Source organism: Vanellus vanellus, assembly GCF_965231255.1.
Source record: "Vanellus vanellus genome assembly, chromosome: 6".
NCBI classification, from domain to species: domain Eukaryota; kingdom Metazoa; phylum Chordata; class Aves; order Charadriiformes; family Charadriidae; genus Vanellus; species Vanellus vanellus.
The window spans coordinates 797491-819148 of NC_138911.1; the positions used below are offsets into that span (position 1 = coordinate 797491).

The following is a 21658-nucleotide window of genomic DNA, read 5'->3' on the forward strand; positions in this document are numbered from 1 at the left end:
GTTTTCTATCCTTGAAAGGTTATGTATTACAGGATTTTACCAGACAACACTTGCTTTCTGCCCTGGAATTGAACTCCATAGTGTGAGCAGCAGCCAGTTTGGCTGCCAGACCATCTTCTGTGGAATTCACCATCGCACTTGTTGCAAGGAGCCACCCCTTAGGAAAGTCTGCCTACACCCCGTGGCTGTCCATGTCCCTGATCAGGAGGCCAGCTGTTAGCAGGCCGTATTGCAGCCTCAGCTAGCTTTCAAGAAAGCTGCTTCGGAGGAGATAAAGTTTTTCTAGAAACATGGCACAATACTCAGTAGTAGTACTACGGTACCTGTTTTGCTTTTCATTGCTTGTGGCAAGTGGTCAGGGAGCTAACCGAGAGCTCTGGGAACATGGGCATGATGCTGTGCAGATCAGCGTTGTCCCTAGTACAGTGTTAGAAAGGCAGTAGTGAGTAAAAGGAGAACATACAATGCACTGTGGCATGGGCAGTTTACTGTAATGAAGAATACTGAATCTGGAAATACAGACACACTGGAGTGAAGTATCAGTTCAATAACAAACTGAAGAACTCAAGGCCAAGTGACAAATACAACTTCCAAATTCCATTACTGGTTTCATTTCAGTAGCTGGGTATTTCAACTTCCTGAATTGAATTTGAAGCCTTCCTGGAAATGGCTGATAGGCCTTATGATCCTATCTTCTGCGGCACCCGAGGTCAAGTGCAGCGAGGAGTCATCTAGACTGAATGAGCAAATGGGCTGGTGCCCAAGCAGAGGCACCAAGCATTCTTTATCTCTGTCTCCAAAGAGCTCATGCTAATTCATCTCTTAGCACAGGCTTGCATGTGAGATGGGAATGGATGTTGTCTTGAAAATGTCTGTGAAGTTGTCCTTAACTGAAAATGCAGAAGCAGTGTAATTACGCAGAGGCGACGTACACAGCCTCACAGCAGCCCGTGTCTCCTCTGCAGCGTACACCTTGGTTCTGAGCTGGAGGGTCCCCCTGTTGTATGCAGTTCAGGATCAGCCTCAAATTATTTCATGTTAACTTTGTGCCTGTAGCATTGGTGTTAAGTAGCTGCTTCTTTTTATAGTCTGTGTAGAGCTAGTCCATGGAGTTTTAAGAATCACCACCTAAAGCAGGCTCATCTGCTGTATTTGATGGACACCTCCTTGAACCTTCCCAGCTAGGCCACATTCTCTATAAAGAGAGCCCAGATGACTGGCATGAGTATAGGCTCCCGGATGGTAGATGCCAGGGATGAATGCTGTCTCTGCTTGGCCTAGGCTCCTTCTGGAGCTCACAGAACAAAGTAGGTGCCTTGGAAGGAAACAAACAATTGCATCCATCTACAGGTACTTTCTTCTCTTAATTCATTGTATAGAAGCTCCAGGAGAGTTGTTCCAACCAAATGCACAGTGTTAGGTGAGACCCAGGCTTCAGCAGAGATCGTCTTCCCTAGCCTCACACTGTTACTCTGGAGATGTACTAAGTCATCTGGTTCATTTCCATAAATCATAGAGGATGATTCACCCGACTGGGTCTATATTTGAACTGGGAACCTTATGTCCCATGATGGGTTCTCCAAGTCATGTAAGGTGCTAACCTTCTTTCTTCTGTGTTTTTTTGGTTTTTTTTTTTGTTTGTTTGGTTTTGTTGTTGTTGTTTTTTTGGTCAGGAAACAGCAAGTGCTTCTCCTGTGATTCTTCGAGTGGATCCAAAGGGCTTTTACTTATACTGGACATATCAGAGTAAGGTGAGTGCTAAGAGTTCACTGCTTGGTCTTCAAATAGCCAGTTCAAGTTTGCGCGAGATTAAAACACCGTAGGTGCTCAAATTCTGCAAGCTACCACATGCATTCCACTTAGCAAGAAACTGTCTGCAAAGCACCTGGGAGTCTCATGCTTATTCAATGGTAGATTTGTCTTCAGAGTTCCAGAAAAGAGCAGGAAATTAAGCTGCAAACATGCCAGAGATAAGCATGACCTTTTTGAGCTTGTCACGCTGGCAGTCTTATACCTGCAAAGTTCATGAGATGTGCTTCAAAGGACTTCACAGAGAGCAATGGTATTGATATCCCTGTTACTGAGCAAGCTAAAAGATTATCCCAACCAGTGTAACGGTGCAGTTGGAAAGAAAATGGCTGGATGTATGCAATTAAATGTATGCAGCTTCAGCTAACGCATACCTTATGTGCAGCCTGTGTTGTAATTAACTGACTTATTGATGTTTTGGAGATTTTAATAATAAAGAGCAGTGACCGTAGCGATGTAGAGACTGCATCAAGTCTGGAGAGTGAGTTGTGGTCCTCTCGGGCCAGGGTGATGTGTGCACATTGCTGGAAGCAAACAGCAGGATGCTGGCTGCTGGAGCAGAGAGAGAGGCAACAAATTTAGGAAAGAGAATTCAGTTCCCCACTGATGAGTAGCACCAAGGGGTGGAGAGATCTGGCTGACTGGAGGTGGAAGGCTGGGCTTACTTCTGCTTTCCAGAGCAGAGCTGTGGTTCAGCTCTACTTCCTCCTCGTGACCTACATGCTGAAGAGGCATGGTAGATAAAGAGACAGAGACCGTAGTCCTGCACAGCGTGTCCTGGCCAAGAGACCTGATGTGTTTTGGTGAGCTCTGCCTTCTCAGAAGATTGTGCCCCAGTGCCAGTGGGGGAAAGGCACTGCCACACAGCCATATCATCCAAGAACATAGTGTTATGAGGTTGACAGGAAATTCGCATTCCTCTAGGAGATGTGCTCTCCTTCCAGCCATCTCAGTCACACTCGTTCCCCTTCCAAGGTCCGCTCCTGGCAGTAGAATTTTTGCTGTAAGGGTTCCAGCCAGACAGCAGGAAGAAGTGGTAGCACAGGAGGAGGTGCACAAAATGGGGCAAGGGGAGCTGTTATTGCCCATTGAAAGTGAGATATTTCACTGGGTTAGTGGCACGAGGGATTTAATTACCTGGGAAAGGGGCTGGGGTAAGGAAGCATAGCTGACATGAGGAAACCCAGACTAGGGGGGTGTCTCATATTCCTGGAAAATGCCATTGATTAGCACCTAAAATAAACTAAACAAATTTGAGAGCCATGGTGGAGCAACAGCCTGGTTTACATCCTTGGGGAAGCACTTGTCTGGCATCTTCCCTGTTCTCTGAGGGAAGCTGCAGACAGTGTGAGCTGGCGAGAAGGGTGGTAGGCAAATACTGGCTGTCAGAGGGAGCTGGGGCAGGCTCACGAAGGTCATGTGCAGGCTGTCATGAGCACAGCAACCAGGGTCAAGAGATGGGCTGATACAGAGCATGGTGGGGTATGGTCAGTAGTTTGTTGAATTTGTGTGGCTTACTAATCTTTGGCTGACTCCTTAAGATCTGCTTGTCATGAACAGCAAGGAAGAAAAACTGCACTGTGTTTGTGCTAGGGTTTCAGAAAGGAGTGGGATTAGGAGTAAAAGTTCCATCCCGCTTGACAATAAAATGGGGATACAGCCAGAAGACATGGTATCCACGTTGTTCCTTGTTGTGGTCTTGGAAAGTAATATTATCTGCTGCAACAAGTATAATTTGTTCTCCAGATCCATAGTGAGCAGGCAAATTAGTAACGGAGGAAGGAAATTCATGCTGGATATTAAAAGAACAAACAAAATAAACATGACAACTAGCCAGTAGTGAGGACATGGAGTGGGCTGCCTAGAGAAGGTTGTGGAATGTCCTCTGTGGAAATTGCTTCAGAACAGATTAGGTGAAGGTCTGCTGGGAGTGACCTGGGGAGAGGTGGTCCTGCCTGCCTTCCAGCTCAGCTGCTCTGTATTGAATGCATGGAGGCAGAAGGCAGGCTGAGAACACCAGTGGGTTGTATTAATGCATGGACTGTAACTGGGGTAGAGTTTCCCCATAGAAACCTGTATGCATATCATACACTCCCTCTCATAGCAAACCCACTGAGCCTCTGACCTTGCCCGAAGAGCACAGTGCTATAGACCACCGCCACACCAGCCAGCCTGCCGCTTGGCGTATCAGCAGCCGATGTTTCCCTGTCTGCGTTGTTCCTGGTGGGAGAGCCCTTCCCCAGTGAAGGGCACTGGTAGAGACCTGCTTTGCAGCTTCTGGGGGCTCTGCAATGGATTTCTTTCCTTACTCTTTTCTTCACCTTCCTTGTTCTTGTTCTGTTGTAGGAAATTGAAATTTTGGATATAACCAGCATCCGAGATACCAGAGTAGGGCGATTTGCCAAAATCCCCAAGGTGAGTGCATAGCTTCATTTCTGCTGGTTGTTTATATGGGAAAGTCAAGGCTGCCTAGGGCTTTGGCATAAGCTGAGGTGGTTTACCCTGGCTTTCTGTTACAAGACAGTGGAGAGGACCCCGTCTCCTTACATCACAACTATGTAAATATAGAAAAGCCCTCTTTACTCTTGTCCCTGAACTCCCCAGGAGTCCTCTGTGCTCCCAAAAGAAAGGCACGTCCAGACTATGGTACATGAGCTTGTTGGAAAGAACGTGCCAGAAAGCTAGGGAAACAACAATTCCCCTTTGAGGTGCCCTGCAAAAGGCCCACTTTCTGTTGTGCACAGTGGCTGGGTTCTCCCCTCTGCTGTGCATCTGGCTGGCTTTAATCCTGGCCTGGCCCCTATGTTCACTGAGCAAGAAAGGGAGGTCCTGCAGGGGACTGGTGGTGCTGCTGTACTGAGTCACTGGAGCTGCTCCCCTGTGCAAAGACGCACAGGCTGGGTCAAGGCAGCTACAAACCTGTCGTTACAGTCAGATTCCAATGCGGTGTGGTGGAGTTTTTTCCCTTTAAAGGAAAGAAAATGTAGTTGCAGAAAAAATAGTGGGTTTTTTTTTTTTTTTCCTAAATTATTTTAAATTGTCTCCTTGCAGGGTGGCAGACTAAGGGAAGCGCATGATTATGGCTTTGTTCTTGGTTTCAGTCATAATTTAAGCTTCCTGCAGCAAAGTTGTCCTTGTTAGGACTTTTTTGGGGGGTCTGTTTTTTGTTTGTTTTTAACTTTTCCATGTATGGGAAAGGCAAGAAGAAAATTGAAGTAAAGCTAGAATGTGAAAAGGAAACAAAGGAGTAAAGATAATGGCTCCATGTGGTAACATAGGTGATCCTCAGACTAACGCAAAAGGGGAAGATTTTGCAATATATACTGAGAGACTCGAGCAGCCTCTTTGCGTAAGTAGTACGGCTGTTTTCTTACTACTGCTCTGAAAATGTCTGTTCAGAGCTCCCCAAGACTGATGTTTCTCAAAAGAACGTAATGAAGTGGGTGCTAAAGGCACAGCAGAGCTCTGTAGAACAGTACCTATCACGCACAATTCTTAAAAATTGTAATTACTTCTGAGAAACTGTTTCTTCTTGGAAATTCACTAGAATGAAATGTATTTGAGTTTTCAACAAGCCTAGAACTTTGTAACTTTTTTTATGGGAATATTGTTTGAAAAAAAAGCTCTTTTTGAAAAAAAAAAAAAAAAAAAGCTTTTTTTTTTAAGAGAGTGAAGTATTTGGCACTGGTAGAGCTGGGTGCTGCACTCCAGACAGAATTCACTAAGGAAAAGGCCAACTTAAAGGAGAGGCATGAGATACAGGGTGATAAACTTCAGGAATAACCTGTTTACAAAATGAATTCAGCTTTGATATAGATTATAAATTGATGGTGTTAAGTACTGAGGCTGTAGGTGGATGTCCTCCTAGTGGCAGCAGGCAGGAGAAAAATGTCCTCGATTTTAGTAATTAGTTAAGGAAGACTAATTGGAGAGTACCAGGAGAAACATGCCAGCACAAGTGCAGTGTCAGAGTTGCTGCTAGACAAAAGGAATTTCTACTCAAATAGCATCTTTCTGTAATGAGCCCCTGCTCACAAACAAGGAATTGCTCTGGAAACAAGGCCAACTGCAGGTTTTTAAGAGTAATTCACAGTACAGTTTTGGGATGACCACATTCCATATCCAGAGAAAAACTAAAGACTCCTTTTAGAAGAGATTTTTAATGAAAACGCAAAGAAGTTTGTGAAAAGAATGAGGAAATTCATGAGCAGTACCAGGCTAGCAAAAAGCAGAAGAGGAGAGGGAAGCAGTGACTATGTTCCAATAATTAGCTTTAAAAATCTTTCCAATAAAATTGGAGAGCAGCCTGTGTGAGTCCCATAATAAGGGAAGGCTCTTAAAAAACAGAATAAGAGAGGACATCTTTACATGGAAAAACTGCTGCTGGAGGATAAGAAAAAGGTCTCTTGGGAGAAGAGAACCAGTAGACTCCCAGAAAGATCCATGCTTGGGCCTGTGACATACTGTGTGTTCATACGTGACCTGCGTAACAGGCGTATGGAGACAACACAAAGTTTGCCAATGGTTCCAAGTTATTTGGGGTAATAAAATAAGGGCTGATTTGCAGAAAGACCTTGAATTGCCAATTGACTGGATGATCTAATAAGTGATAAAATTTAGTACAGATAAAAATTAGCAATGCACACAGAAGGAAAAAAAAAGATCCTAATTTTCTGTAATAACAGGCTCTGAGTTGACTATTGCTACTCAGAAAAAAGATCGTGAGGGTATGGTAAAATACCAATGCACCAATCAGTAATATTTGCTCAAAAAAGTTGTGTTAGGAATTACAAGAAAAGAATTAGGAAATCATGCCACTGTGTACACCCTGAATGCACCCATATTTCTGTGCATTTCCAGTGTCCTCATCTCAAATGAGACAAAGACCTGGAGACGCTAGAGAAGAGCAGCAAGATTAATAAAAGAATGAAATGGCTGCTGTAGGAGGAGCATGTGAGCAGGCAGGGACTGTAGTCTGGCCAAAAAAAAAGATGAGTGGGATGTGAGGGGTATCGTGGAGTGCTGTAAAATCGGGAGCTGAATGGAGAAGATGAGCACAAAGCGGTTGCTCAGTGTTTCTCCCAGTGTGATTCAAGTGGAATTTTCCAAAGGCAGGTTCAGTACCAGCAGAAGGAGGTGCTGCTGTTACATGTCATGTTGCTGCGCTGTGGGATACCTTCCTGCACAAGTCATGAAAACATAGGCGAGTTTAAAAAGTCAGGACAAGAAGGAAATGCCCTTTGAGAGTTATTAAATGCAAGCTAATGCCTCTGGTTTAGGAATTTGCTGAATCATAAATTGCTGGAAGCTGCAGAAATGTGTCGGGGAAGTATCGTTGCATTTGCCCTGTTCTACTTTTCCCCAGGCATCTGGATGGATCTGTGGTCTGACCTGGTGTATTCTAACCATTGTAATAGGCCAGAGACAGCGTTTTACAGTCCTGGGAACTGGCTACAGCTCATTTTTTACAAAGGAGCAAAGGTCAAGCACCAAGTGATTTATTAAGTATTCTCAACAGGCAGAAGCGATGCATTTCATGACAACCTCTGCTGTGCTTTTTGAATTCTGCATTTCACAGAGACCTATTTAATATAAGTCATCTTTTTATTTCAGGACATTTTCTGACACTTCTATGACAACACGTAGTAAAAGGCACTAGGCTGGCTCCTTATCTGCCTTTCTCTTATGGGATGATGGGGAGTCTTGTGTGGGCACTGAAATGGCCATTGAACCAAAATGGTGGGAGAGATGTGCCATCAGTCCTGGGAATTTCTTATTTCCACATGGCTGTACTATCCCCGATGCTTCAATAGGGCTTGCTTAAAGCCCTCTGCTGCATGTTCAGGTGGCTTTCCTGAGAACAGAATTTGCTCAAAGGAATGCAGAAAGCTCTATGCACAGCAAGAATAACACCAAAGCGCCCATGCAGAAACCACTTCTGAAAAGCCCTGCTGTCATACACACTCCCTTGCCAGTACAGGTCTCAGCATTGTCCCTGCAAGCCGGCAGGCAGGGACTGGTGGGACCCCTTCCTGCCACTGCCTAGTGTTTAGGGAGTAGGCGGCCTGTGGTGCCCAGCGCAGTAAGCCTGGCATTGAAAAAGGGACGAGTCGCTAAGGGCTGGCAGCAGTAGGAGCCACCTCCAATGAGAAGGGCCACTGCTGTTTGCCCCAGAAAGAAAGGATTCCTGGAACTGAGCCTGGCTGAAGGTGAGGGACAGTGTGCTCCCTGTAAGAAACACTCTCCTCTCTTCTGCCCCCCTCCCAGTGCTCGCCCCTTGGCATGTTAGCACATAAGCATGCACACAGCCTTACAGTCCTCCCATGACTTCTGTGTGTGTGCAGGTTTCCCCTTCTCTTCCCCTTTGCTTTACTTTCTTTGAGAGCTACTTGGTGTTCTGCAGTGTTTTTTCTTGATGGAATTTTTTTTTTTACAGACAGGGCAGAATTAACTTTGGCACATGTTCAAGAGTAATAAAGATAAGAATTATCAGGGACTTTGAACATAAATGAGACAAGATAAAAAGCTATTGAATGTAGTTCAGCAGCATGCCGAAGCAGATCAAGATGTTATTTACAGTGCAATTCTGTGTTTTCCTTTGAGTAACAAGGAACAATAACGGCTGCTCCTTTTTGGTTTAGTTTTTTTTTTTTTTTTTTCTGACGCACCAAGACCCCAGAACACTGACAGAGAATGTAATAATTAGGACCAAAATACATGATGCTTTGAGCCAGACTGCTGGGCTGTTGGCTTCATCTTGGGTTTTGTTTAGACAGTTCAGCAGGCATTGGCTTTGAAACAAGCATAATTTTTCATAAAAACAGAAGCTGTATTTTCTGATTGTCATGATTATAAAACACTTTCATCCTCCATACTCATTTTGTTGTTACTGAACCCAGAGATGCAGACTCTGAACTGAACACATACCTTGGTACAATTTTCTCCCTTGTATTTCACACATTGTATTTTAAGATGATAAAGTAGGAATGAGGCATGTTTAGGAACCACCAGTGCAGGGAGCACTCACGTTGCACTCGGAGCTGAGCAGAGGGCTGAGCTGTGGACTATAAACACATCGTGGGTGGGCAGTTGTTCTGCTGCATCATGGGGGGGAAGGCGGCAGCTCTGGGGATTTGAGCATCATCTCAGCTCTGCGGTGGGGATTCGGCAATGGGGCTGAGCACAGGGTGGAACTAACCAGAGTCTGAGGTTCAGGCCTCCAAATAAGAGTGATCACAAGAAGCTGTATGGAGACAAACTGATATGTGTGCATGCAGGAGAAAAGCGGGTAGAAGCCTGTGGCTTGCAAAGGATTTATAAATAGTGGAGCAGGGGCTGAGCAAGGAAACAGTCACATCTGAATAATGGCTTTTTTTGCCATGCTGGGCCCTCCTTCTGCCTCTTCCATCTCTAAGCTCTTAGACCACAGGGACAGAAGTTACTGAGGATGCAGTCTGCATCTCTCCCTCACAGTCTGTTCCTGCTCAATTCCAGAATGCCGCGGGTTATTTTGTGCCATGTGAATCTGTGTGCTGCTGCATTTTCCGGTTCCTTTAGATAAGACAGCAATGAGAGCGGAGAGTGCTTCATCTGCGTATTTGTTTTCTGCCTCGTCTCACTGCGAAGCTTGGAGCAGAGGCGGGCTGGCCCTGCGGTGCAGACGGTGGCAGGACAGCTCTCCCCCCTTCACAGCCATCGGATCGGTCTGGTTCCTGAATCCCACGATGCAGCAGTGCTGCTAACGAGGACATGAGCATTATCTGCAGAGCCGAAGGCATTTGAATAATCTTTGGTGCTCCCCTTCTGGCAACCAAACAAGACCTTTCTTCTCTTAAAGAGAAGACTCGTTGTCAAGTGCTGTCTTCTAATACCACAAGCGCTGCATCGTGTAGCGTGGTTCGTGAAGATACTAAATTGTCAGTGCAGTGTGTGCGTGCAGCTGTGGTAAATCCTGGCTATCATTCAGCTGTATCCCGTTTCAAGTAAAGTTCTGTCTCTCTCCGTCTCTTGCGTTAGGCTTGCCTCTTTGTTTATATTTGCATGAGAATTTGCTTTTCTCTGGACTATGAATCTGGTTTGCACAGATGAGGATTTTAGGGAAATCAGGAGGGAGGGAAGTGAAATGCAAGCTGAATCTGTATTTCAGCCACTCTGCTGGTGGGTTGTTTTCTGTTTGTTTGTTTGGGTTTTTTTAAGTGGATTTCCTAAGCACGTTTCCCTTCCTCTAATTTGCATGGTTAATACGGTCGTCCTGCTTTTCATGGAGCAATTCCTATTTTTCCTCTATGGCCACCTGCAACGTGACACCAAGTAATAATGTAGTGATGCTGCAGCACAAGGTGCGAAGGGAGTGCAGGTTATAAAGGAGCTGTGGCATCAGGTTCTATGCCCTTGGACACAGTCTCTGGTCTTCTCTGACCATCTTCATTCAGTGCTATGCCGACATCCCTGCATTTTTCCTGTGAGGGAGATAATCCCCATGTAACGCAGGCAGCACAAAGTAAGCGAGTGCCTTGTTTATGGCCAGGCAGGGAGTCAGTCACTGGGAAAATACGACCCAGTTTAGATCCCTGACAAGATCACCCTTTCTTCTCCCTGCTGCTGTTTGCTTCTCATAAAATGAAGCTATCAACTTCACCAAGGTGTTGGGAGGTGTCGTGAGTTAACACTGATAAAGGGCATGGCATTTAAAAGCTGTGCAGGCTAAGGCTAACCATGAAGAACAGCTTCCGAGAAGGTGATCAGATATCAGGCCGTTGCCACACACTGTGTGTGTCAGGTTTGTGTGGCGGAGCGCAGCTAGGTAAAGGCAGAAGCTCTGATGCGGCATTCAGCTTGTGAGGGACATAGCATGAACAGAGCGTGCTGCTGGAAAGCCAGATGACACCAGAGTGTTGAGAAGGAAGGGCTGGGAGGAGCTGGGCTGTAACAAATACAGGAAATGAGTTCAGCATAAACCACAAGTTCTCTATTGTCTTAACTTCATATAATTTACAACACTAGAGGTAAGGAAGCTGAACAAATGCCAGTGGGTTTGCAAGATGAGGTTAAATTTGAAGTTAAAATCCTAACACTTTGCCACTCGTAATGAAAAGTTAAAATCCATCATGGAGTTGCTGTGAGCATGGAAAGGAGGTGTGGGTATGCGGGTGCTGCTCGCTTCTGCGAAAGAAAATTGCTTGCGAAGCAAAAATGAGGCATTTTAGAAATTCCCTAGCTATCAGAAAATAGGAAAATCTGGGTGGCTGACGGCTTTTCCCCTTCTTTCCCTCCAAACGCTCCCGGATTGTACAGGTCTCAGTTACCCTTGCAGAGAGTTGCTTTTATGAAGTGAGAGACAGCAGTCAGATCTTGAGTTCTAATCCAGCCCATCCTGTTTTTCCTAAAGATGCCTGTTTGCTACAGATGTGTTAAAATTGCAAATGCTCCAGAAATTTAGAAAAATGCAGTGGAAAAAAGTCTGCAGAGCTCCTTACGAAATATATATGCAGCTGTGTGTGTGACATGGTGCAGACACAGAAGAATGCCTGAAGCTGAGCTGGTTTGGAGTTTCTGCTATTGCAGTCCAAATGTAAAGAGAAATTCTGCGGCAGAAATGGAATTGCTTCCATTTGAATCACAATGGGATGCAAACAGATGATTACATACAGGGGTTTTTAGTTGGTTTGGGCTAAATTGAGGTCCGTGGAAGTCTTGGATCAGGGAGTTTGCTTTCTTCAACTTGCAAGGATTCAGACATTGTCTAGTTAGCACCAGCTTAACCAGTCACTACACACGAGCTGAACTGCAGCGACTGACTTTGTACGTGCTCTAAGTTTATAGCAAACACAAAGGTAATTTAGTTAAAACCTCTTCTGCTGAAGTTAATGTGATATCTAATGTGTTGTGGTGTTACCGATGTTTTAACTTGTTGAAAGGCAGTAACTCAGCCATGTGTCTAACTACAGGTTTGTGCCTACAGCGAGAGCTCACAATCCAGCTCCAGTTAAACTTCCGAGTCTGACCTGCTCTGCCAACAATCCCACATCATGAATTTTGCCCTTAGTTTCTGAAGGAGCAGATGTTCTCACAGCCTCCCAGTATGCTTTAGTATGCATTTATCCTGCACTTTAGATAATGAATTGCTGTGCTTTATTCTAGGACGTGGGAATTTTATCTCTTCATTATAAATAGTGACCATCAGTGCAACTCCAGGATACCTTGGCTTAGTGACGCCTTACATAGGAATGCAGAAAATGCTAAATAATTTAAAGAGATTCTATAAATACTTTCATATGGTGATGAAATCCAAGCATGACTAATCAGATGAGCCTTATACTTAACAAAACAAATCTCTGGTGAGCCATTGCTATAGGATACTGCAATTGCTATGGAAAAAAACACTTCTAGCAACTGACAACCGGCAGAAAATGTGACTGGGAGGGAGAGAGTCCATCCCTCCGGTAATCAGGTCTAAAGCTGGTAGACCTTCTGGGTCCCAAACAACATCTTTCTTGTGGTGGAGGGAGGTTACAGCAAAAGATATCACACCTTCTTAGCGTGTGTATTGACAAACGGATGGCTGCAATAACCTGGTTATGCACCTCTGGTATGAGCAGGCCAAATAGTCATCTGCTTGTCTGCAAGCTCAGGCTGAAGTTTCAGAAGGCATTTCTTTAAGAGCAGTCTCCAACTTTTACTTTTTTCAGACCAAAATGGCATGTTTGTGCAGTGATGTTAGTCACAATGTTTTATTCCGTAGAGCATCCGGGTAATGCAGGCTCCAGAATAAAGATGAAAAATAAGGAAAGCCAAGAAAAGGAAGATCACATTAAACAATTTTGCAACCCTTGAAAAGCTTGCTGTGAATTTGGGTCAATGTTTGGATTGGGTTCTGTTTTTTTCCAAGTGCAGTTTGCCTCATTCTCCCTTCATCCCCATCTGTTCTGTTTCTTTTGCAGTGCCAGAAGCTCCGAGAGGTTTTTAACTTGGATTACCCTCACAGCACCTTCCTGCTTAAGACTCTGACTATTGTATCTGGCCCTGACATGGTGGACCTCACTTTCCATAACTTTGTGTCCTACAAGGAGAATGTTGGCAAGGTACTGAGTCTGAGGGCAAGGAGGCACTGGGGAACACTAGGGATTGGGGCATTAAAGGGGGAGCGGGAAAGGAGAGAGGGAGACAGGGAACTGAACCCTGTCAGTGTTACTGGTAAAGTTATAAACAAGTGGGTTTATGTTCCAGTAAGCTGCGGTACCTCCATAATTCTAGAAATTTCTGCCCTGCATGGAGGAGGACCAGTGGAAGAAATTGAATATGTCATTTTTGTCCTTCATGTGCTTTGTATGGATAAACAGACAGCTGAGAAGACTCGGTGGAACAGTTTTAGCTGCTAGTATGTACAGGCAGTAGGAACGTGATACAGCATTACTGGGACAGGCCTTTTTACCAAGGCCTGTAGTGACAGGACAAGGGGTAATGGTTTTATAATTGAAAAAGGGTAGATTCAGAGTGGATGTAAGGAAGAAATTTTTCACTCTGAGGGTGGTGAGCCCCTGGCCCAGGTTGCCCAGAGAAGCTGTGGTGTTCAAGGCCAGGTTGGACAGGGCTTGGAGCAACCTGGGCTGCTGGAAGGTGTCCCTGCCCAGGGCAGGGGACTGGACTAGATGATCTTTAAAGGTCCCTTCCAACCCAAACCATTCTATGGTTCTATGCCCTTTCCATGTTTGTTGCTGTGTACTTCTTGGTGCAGTTCCATAATGCCCAACTGCCTCTGCCTTGTTTGTACCTTTGTTCCCAGAGCTGGGCTGAGGATATTATGGCCATTGTTCGGAATCCCCTCACATACAACGCTTCTCGGTACACCTTCCTAGAGAAAATGTAAGTGATTTCTGACAAATGTTGTTCTCTGAAACATTCCTGTGCTGCTCTTTCTGTCTGTACTATAAAGAAAAGGCTTCTTAGCATCCAGGTCCTTTGGCAGCCTCCGAAACAAGTCCTGTGTCAGCACAGGAGCCCCAGGGCACAGGCAGGGGGTTGGCAGTTGGGCCATATGTTGCGTGACTACTGACTGGCACAGAAGTGCTTGAGCTGGTCAAGCACACACGTGGTATTACACAAACTGAAATTCTGAGCCTCAAATGTGTCTCCCACCGCAGTCACAGCACTCACTTCAACAAAGTGCTGCCTCTTTTTCTTTGCTCTGTAATATTGTTTGGTTGGCAACCTGGGATCGCTGAGGGAATACTAAATCATATTAGATATCATTATCTCATCTGTATTTTATGTTTCAGCATAATCTTACTGATGTCTAAGCTCTTATTATTTGCTTGCTTCTCCTTCCAAAGAAACAGGAACAGGTTCTGTCTGAGGTTAAGCTGGTGGTCTGTAAGACTGTGATTTTTCAGTTAACTGTTAGATTGTTTTCCCAATTGCATATTTTTTCTTTCTCCTTACTTAATAGGACCTCTAAGATTGTACAGGTGCATTTTCATAATCTTGTGGTTTTTCCACAGCCTGGTGAAGCTGAAGATGCAGCTTAACGCAGAGGGAAAGATTCCTGTCAGGAAGTAAGTATGGATATTTGTTTTATTGGGTGCTCAGTCAGACTAAAGGCAGAGCAGCTGGTAAGGGGATGGCTGCCCAATGGCTTCAGCTGCCTGCTCTTTCTGTACCTAAGAGTTGGAGATCATTCCCTCTGGATTCAGGCCCTGAGAGGACTCCTACTGCACCTATGTTCCTCCCAAGGAAGCGCCTGGGACGTAATTTGGGTCTGCAAAGGAGACCTTTTGTGGGCTTCATCTACAGCAAGAAATTGCATTAAACAGCCATGGATTTCACTTCCTGGCTGTTGCCAAGAAATAATCAACAAAACCCAGCAACTTCAGTAAAATTCTGATATCAGATTGTTTTGCAAACCTCAGTTGAAAGGTGGATGAGGTGTAGGACTTATTTTATCTTTCATATAAGGAGTCCTGTATTTGGAGAACTTTTTTACTTGACTCCTCAGCTAACCTGAAGGTAGGGGTCCGGTGCTTTCACTTGTCTCCTTTCTTCATGTGTGACCACTACAGCTGTTCTCCACTGGTGTAATTCTGCTGCCCTCAGGCTTTACTCTGGATGGGCATGAGAGGGGAAACTGCCTTTGAGGGCAGACCCCTGGACCAGTGTTAATGCTGGTTCAAGTACAGAACAGTGGAGATTTGCCCTTCACTGTCTCCAGGGTTGGCCTTGTGCATCAGGGTAGGACTGCCATTAGAATAAGCCAAGGTTGCTTTGCTGAAGTGAAGACTGGCCTATTACTTCTCCCTTGTGCTGCATGGCATGAATCTAGAAGTGATTTTGTCCCGCTCAGTGTCTTCCCTAGTAAAATCGCTCCGTGGCTGATCCTATGGCTCCTCCATGTTGATTCAACTCATAGAGTGACAAAAGGCTGCAGTTGAATTCCCTTTTGGGGGCATAATTTGTTTTAAGAATAAGGACCTGCAGATAGCGCATTTCTGGGTATTCACTGGGAAGTTTTGAACCACTCTGCTTCTAGGTTTATGCTGTGTTATGGCATCACAAGAGGCAAGCGCTAATCACCTGTAATAAATATGCTGCCTACTGCGTGTTATATTGCATAACGATTCTAGATTAAGTCTGTGCTGGCTAAATGGGCTCCTGGATGGCTGATCATTATTCAACAATAAACATTTTTGTTGTTTGTTTTCTAAACCACCAACCAGCAGAATTTCATTTTGTCAGAAACAGTGTATTCATCAAAGGGCTTTTAAAAATGTATAGGTCTTTAATGAATAACTCACACTAGGGAAGAGTACTTTGAATTGATCTTTAAAATGCAAGCAAGGTAGCATTATTGCAGGGGGAAAACAGCTTATTCTGAAATAAGCTAGAAAAAATACCTGGTACAGGTTGTACCTCTTTTCAATGCCCTGGTCTGCTTTTCTTAGAGTGGTAAAAATGCTTTATTGTGTAAAGCATTAGACCATTAAATAGTCCAGATTAAGAGCCAGATTTATAAAAATATTCAGCATCTTCAGGTGCAGGTATGTGTAAGGCTTTAAAAACTCCATGACTGAATTCTTCTGAAAATTCCACTGAGCATCTGCTTTCTCTTTAGCCATTTAAATCCCTTTTGAATCATAACAAGGCTGCTGCAGTTTTTGCCTTGCAAAGGGCAGTTTGGGAACCAATATGCACTGAGTTTGCATAAGTCTGCTGCAGCTCCCACTGAACACTTTTCCACCTATCAACACATTTGGCACTTTTTGTTCCCCTTTTTGGCTGTGAGCACCTGTGATGCCAGGAGCTTAATAGAGCTGACATCTAAATTTATCCACGGAGGAGACCTCACTGCTGCTGACTGGGATATTCTGAAAGTAAGGAGAGTTCCGTTATTGTTACTATTCCACAGTGCAGTAAAGAGGCTGCTTTAAGCTGAAGGCTTAACCAAGTTAATTTTGCCCTGCAGACCAGTACCCAGCTTTCAAAATTGGAGCTTTGGTTTCTGCAGCAGCAGACTTTTGTGGTTCCATCATGTAGTATAGCTTCTTTGCCTGTGTAATGAGTTTGTTCCCTGAATTCACGGAAAGCTTTTTGTTCCAGAAAATTTTGCCTTCTTTTAAAGCAGCAAATGTGCACAATATTTGTTTGCTTTTTTTGAATGTTGTCTTGACTACAACGTTATTCCTTGCTAATGCCAGCGGTAGCCATGGGATAGTGTCTTGTGGGGGGAAGCGACCTGGGGAATTTGTGGCACGAGGTCTGCTACTGCAGGGGCACCTCCAAGAGGGGCAGGGGAAAGACAATGAAGAGGGATTTCAAGAGTAAGCTGATGCAGGTTAGTGACCGGGCTCTTACAGAGCCCATAGCAGAAATACAGAATTTCTGTATTAAGGCAGCAGTCGAAAAATCCGGTGTAGGTTTATAAGACTTGGTAGATCAGTTACTCCCTTGGAGAAACACTGTCTTCTCTGCTTCAAGTTTACGGTCTTCTTGTCAGTCTCCTTCACTCTGCATTTTGAGCGTCGTGCACTCTGGCTGCAGCACCCAGCCACCCAAACCCAGGCTTTCTGACTTCAATCCTGCTACACTGGTGATTTCTTTTTTCCCTGTCTGGTCAGTATTTTCCAGATGTTTCCTGCAGACAGGAAGAGGGTGGAAGCAGCATTAAGCGCTTGTCATCTTCCAAAGGGCAAGGTAAGGGTTTCGCTAGGTAGCCAAAGGTCTCGCTAGTTTGAGAATGATCATTTTGCCTACCCTGACTGTGATGCCCTTGGCTATGAAAAAATCATTAGCCCAGTTGCTCTTAGTTGCTGTAAAACCTTTTCCTTACCACTACCTGCCATGCCCTAACTGCACGCCTGCTAGGATCAATTCTTACTGTTTGTATTACAGTAACGCTTGGAACTCCATCACTTGCACTGTGCGGCACAAGAAGCCGCACGTTCCCTGCCGCCTTTTTCACTGTCTGCTCTTTGAAGCAACAGATCTGATGGTTAAACATCTTGGTGCTTCTGCCAACCCACAGAGTACAATCCAGGCCTCTGAGAGCTCCTCCCACTGCATCAAGCTTTAACTTTATTCCATCACACAAGAGGCACCGAGGGAAAGTTTAAATAACTGTCCATTCTGAAATAGGGCATCATGGTGCTTCTGCACTCCATCTGATCTTTCCTAAACACCTTTCCAGGTGTTGCAGCCGCTTACTTGCATTGTCACAAACAAGTGCTGGGCTGTGGGTAAAAGCCGTCATGGGTTTGTGATGCTGACGTGTCTTTATTGCATTCTCAGAATGATGCCATCAACCCAGAGGACTTCCCTGAGACCGTGTATAAAACTTTCCTCATGAATCTGTGTCCACGGCCTGAGATTGATGAGATATTTACCTCACAGTAAGTTTCCCTCAAGCCACAGCAGAGAACTTGATCTTTTGTGGCAAAAGAAAGGCAAAAAGGAGAGGCAAGGGGACTTTATGCTATGTGGTTTGTCTGATCTCAAGCCTTAGAAGGGCAAGAACCCAGGTCTTGAAACAGTGCCCGCGCACTTAACACTTTCGCTTACAGCCCAAATAAAAAGATGAGACCTCCCTGTGCTGCAGAGACTCTTAACTGTCACCACCCGGGGGGCGATTCCAGGTCAGCAATAGGTCACGCTAATGTGATAGTGCTTGTGCCTAGCCCCAGACAAGGCCAGGTACAGCGTGAGAACCATAGATCCTCATGAGTAGCCAGTGCCTTTTTTTTCAAGTAGCTAAATCTGGGACTTCTTAAATGGGCGTTATCTCACAGGGCAAGCGTTCTGTGTGCTCTGAAATTTAGGTCCTTTTAGAGTTCAGGTCAGAGGCTCAAAATATGCTTGGTGCTCAGCACAACCTTTTCACAGTACTGAATTAGTTAGGAAGAAGAAAGGCCGTAGTGGGAAGCATTGTTTACAGGAAGAAATGTAGACAAAACAGAAATTTGTGGGCGCAGGGAGGTGGACACCCATTGCTAACCTGAGGAAGGACCAACCTCTCTTTTGTGCAAACGTTTTCTGTGTAACACACAGGCCTTACCTCTGCTCCTCTGTAACTCTCTCACCTCAGCCATTTAAAAGCAAAGCCCTACATGACCAAGGAGCACTTGGCAAAGTTTATCAACAAGAAGCAGCGAGACTCTCGCCTCAATGACATCCTTTTCCCACCAGCCAAACCTGAGCAGGTGCAGAGCCTGATAGAGAAGTATGAGCCCAGCGGGATTAACATCCAGAGAGGTGAGTCGTCTTCAGCCCAAAAGTCTTGCTATAGAGGTAGTATGAAAATAGCAGAGGATCTTGCATGTTCTGCTACCCTTACGTTCCCAGGGGAGCAGTCACCGTGTTCTCTCAGGTCCCTGTGCTGCAATGCACTGGCAAGGAGGTGCCAGAACCATTTTGCTTTGGTACTATCAACAGCTTTGTTTTCCATGTAGGGCAGTTGTCTCCAGAGGGGATGGTCTGGTTTCTCTGTGGCCCTGAGAACAATGTCATAGCACTGGACAAATTGGTGCTGTACCAGGACATGACCCAGCCGCTCTCACACTACTTCATCAATTCATCGCACAATACGTATTTAACAGGTATGGGCAGTCCCAGAGTCTGCCTCAGCTCCAACACGCAGGTACCACCACCAGCGGTGGATGAATGATACCGGCAATCAGTCGGGCAGATGTATCTGCCCTGAAGTTTGGAGGGCTGAGGGCTGTAATGCACTCCGAGGGGCTTTGCACTTAAATGCTATGTAGGAAAAGAAATGTCACCCTGTAACCTAAAACATCTTGTCGGTCTGCACTTAAACCTGCTCAAGGATGGCAGAGAGTTCTGTTGCTCCTGTTTATGCAGAAAGTGTCCCACATGAATAGCTAACGTCGAGCCTCCCTCCTGCTCTCCTCCAGCTGGTCAGTTTTCTGGTATCTCGTCTCCTGAAATGTACCGCCAGACGCTGCTGGCTGGCTGCCGCTGCGTGGAGCTGGATTGCTGGAAGGGCCGTCCCCCGGATGAGGAACCGATCATCACTCACGGGTTCACCATGACAACTGAGATCCTCTTCAAGGTATGGAAAGAGTTTTGAGTTTTCTCCACACGTGCTTTCCCCTGCTTGGTTTTAGACCAACGTCTGTCTGAGGAGGCTGGCTGAGGGAATTGTCACACGGGTGGGCTGAGGGCAAAGATGTTTGAGAGGAAAGATTGATGGCAAGATGACAAGTGAATGAATGTGTAGACAGAATGAAAGCTGACACCCAGACGCTGACAGTGGGAATCAGAGATGCTGAGGTAACTCACAGGTACTGCAGGAGGAAGCATGTTCTGTCTCTGAAAGTGCTGCCCTGGCTGGGGGCTGCAGGTTGCGCTAGACCACAGAGGTTCACAGTAGTCATCAGGAAGGATCCTTGGTCTTCAGTGGCTCCTCCCAAGGCCATCATCTTGACTCAGCTTCAGCATACCTTTTGCTCCCTCCTATCTGAGAACATTCCATGCTCATTGCATGGGGGTTGGACTAGGTGACCTTTAAAGGTCCCTTCCTACCCAAACTATTCTATGATTCTATGAACAAATATGCAATAGGTTGGAGTTTGTGTACATTTTTGGAGTGGGAAGACCAGAAGAGAGGTTGTTAGGTGGATGAAGATGAATGAATGAATGAGGGAAATGCGGGCAGTCGGGTAGAAGCGATGGAGAGATGGCTGAGTAGATGTGCCTGCTTACACAGGGCTGTGCAGCAAGATGGATGTATAGACAGAGGATGCATGAGGATGGTCCATTTATGGATGGGTGTATCGGAGAAACAAACAAGATGACTTTTAGAAAACAAACAGTTAAAATTAGTTTATCTTCTAAGTGGTCTACAGCAGGTTTCTGTGCTTACAGCCTCACGTGGTGCTTTGGAGGAATAGGTTTCAGTCCTTCCTAATTACATGAGTGTGTGGAATGTGTTCAGTGGAGCAGCTGCCCTCTAGCACACTGGGCAGATGGCTTCCCTCAGGATTCGGCTCCCAGGCATCCAAAGCACAGTGCAAAGCCTACTTCTCCCTTGGAAATACAGGGCATTTAACCACAGAAGTTATAAACAGCTTGCAGGTTAAAAATCAATGCATCACACTTATTTTTCCACGCTCCTTTACACAGCTGCTGCCAACAGGCAGACGCACTTTAGATTCTTTTTAAAGCTATTTATTCTTATTCCATATCTTACCCCAGTTCCCATGCTTCACTGTTACTAAAATATTTATGTGGGGGCAAAAAAGAAAACCCAATCCTTAAGATCAGAGATATTGTCATATTCCGTGTTAGTAATTTCCCAAATCCTGTAGTACCACTGCTGCTTTTTGCACAGCAGTTCACTACAGATAGCAGAAATAATGACGGCTGTAGCTGCTGTAATTGCAGAGTTCTGCTAAAGCATGTGACGGTACCTCAAGGAAATTATAACCTGTTAACGCAGCATGTGCCCAGGTTTTAGTTTTACATAATACGTAGATCTTTCCTTCCATACCTCTCTCCCTTTTCTGCCATTGCCTGTAGCCTTTTAGTAGCTTTTCCTGTAGCTTTTCCTCCTCTGAACCTTGCAGGTTTCTGTGATCGAAAGTTCAAGTGGTCCATGGAGGAGCAGCTGTGGCAGCCTCCCTCAGCGCTAAGGTCACACTGAACCAGGATTTTGGGGGGAGTAAGGGACTGTCATCGCTAAGGAGCAAATGACATTTCTTTACCATGTCAATTAGCAGCACCAGAAAAGAAAATAGTGGAAAGTTTGTGGCAGTTTAACAGGGACTTGGGGAAAATACAATTATTTTTTCTTACATCGTTAATGCTGAGAACGTTTCCATGGTATTTGCATTTGAAATGTCAGCACTGCTGGTTACTGAACATTCCAGTTTTCTCTGCTGCTAGACAGAAGGATTTCATAAGCAGGTGAAATGACAGAAAATCAGACAGGTTCGGAGGTAGATATAAATAAAGTTTGAAGCAGTTTAATCTGGTGCTGCATACACCTTTCTCTACCAATTTAAAGTGCACGGGACAGTGACTTGCCTTTATGACTAGATGATTTCACATTCATTTATGTATACACTGAACTATGTAAGAAAAATAAAAACTCATATTCCTACATCTTCAGCTTCCTTTTTTATGCAAGCTACTGAGTTTAGCTGCATGTTGTATCCTCTGGAGCTGGAAATCTGGGCGGGTATGAAAAAGAAGATTAGTCACTTCAAAGAGAAGCCCCTGATGATGATCATTTTGGAGATCTGAAACCTGGGGGTCCATTCAGTGGGAGGTCAGCTGCATGGCTCTTACTAACAAGTGCTGATCTATTCTCTGACCATTGCTTCTCCTTTATGCTTCTCCTTTA

The 21658-nt window shown here is 45.0% G+C and overlaps 1 protein-coding gene across 1 annotated transcript in view; it reads left to right on the forward strand.

The window, feature by feature from the left end:
• The window catches only part of PLCB2 (phospholipase C beta 2), a gene marked incomplete at its 5' end in the record, with an annotated part of 49788 nt that overhangs the window by 2490 nt on the left and 25640 nt on the right, over positions 1 to 21658 (forward strand). Inside the window, 10 exons of the mRNA XM_082484811.1 lie at positions 1674 to 1751; positions 4156 to 4224; positions 12750 to 12890; positions 13592 to 13671; positions 14307 to 14360; positions 16917 to 16992; positions 17587 to 17687; positions 18380 to 18546; positions 18744 to 18890; positions 19206 to 19363. Of these exons, the coding sequence (XP_082340937.1) occupies positions 1674 to 1751; positions 4156 to 4224; positions 12750 to 12890; positions 13592 to 13671; positions 14307 to 14360; positions 16917 to 16992; positions 17587 to 17687; positions 18380 to 18546; positions 18744 to 18890; positions 19206 to 19363 (1071 nt within the window). The remainder of the gene's footprint in view (positions 1 to 1673; positions 1752 to 4155; positions 4225 to 12749; positions 12891 to 13591; positions 13672 to 14306; positions 14361 to 16916; positions 16993 to 17586; positions 17688 to 18379; positions 18547 to 18743; positions 18891 to 19205; positions 19364 to 21658) is intronic.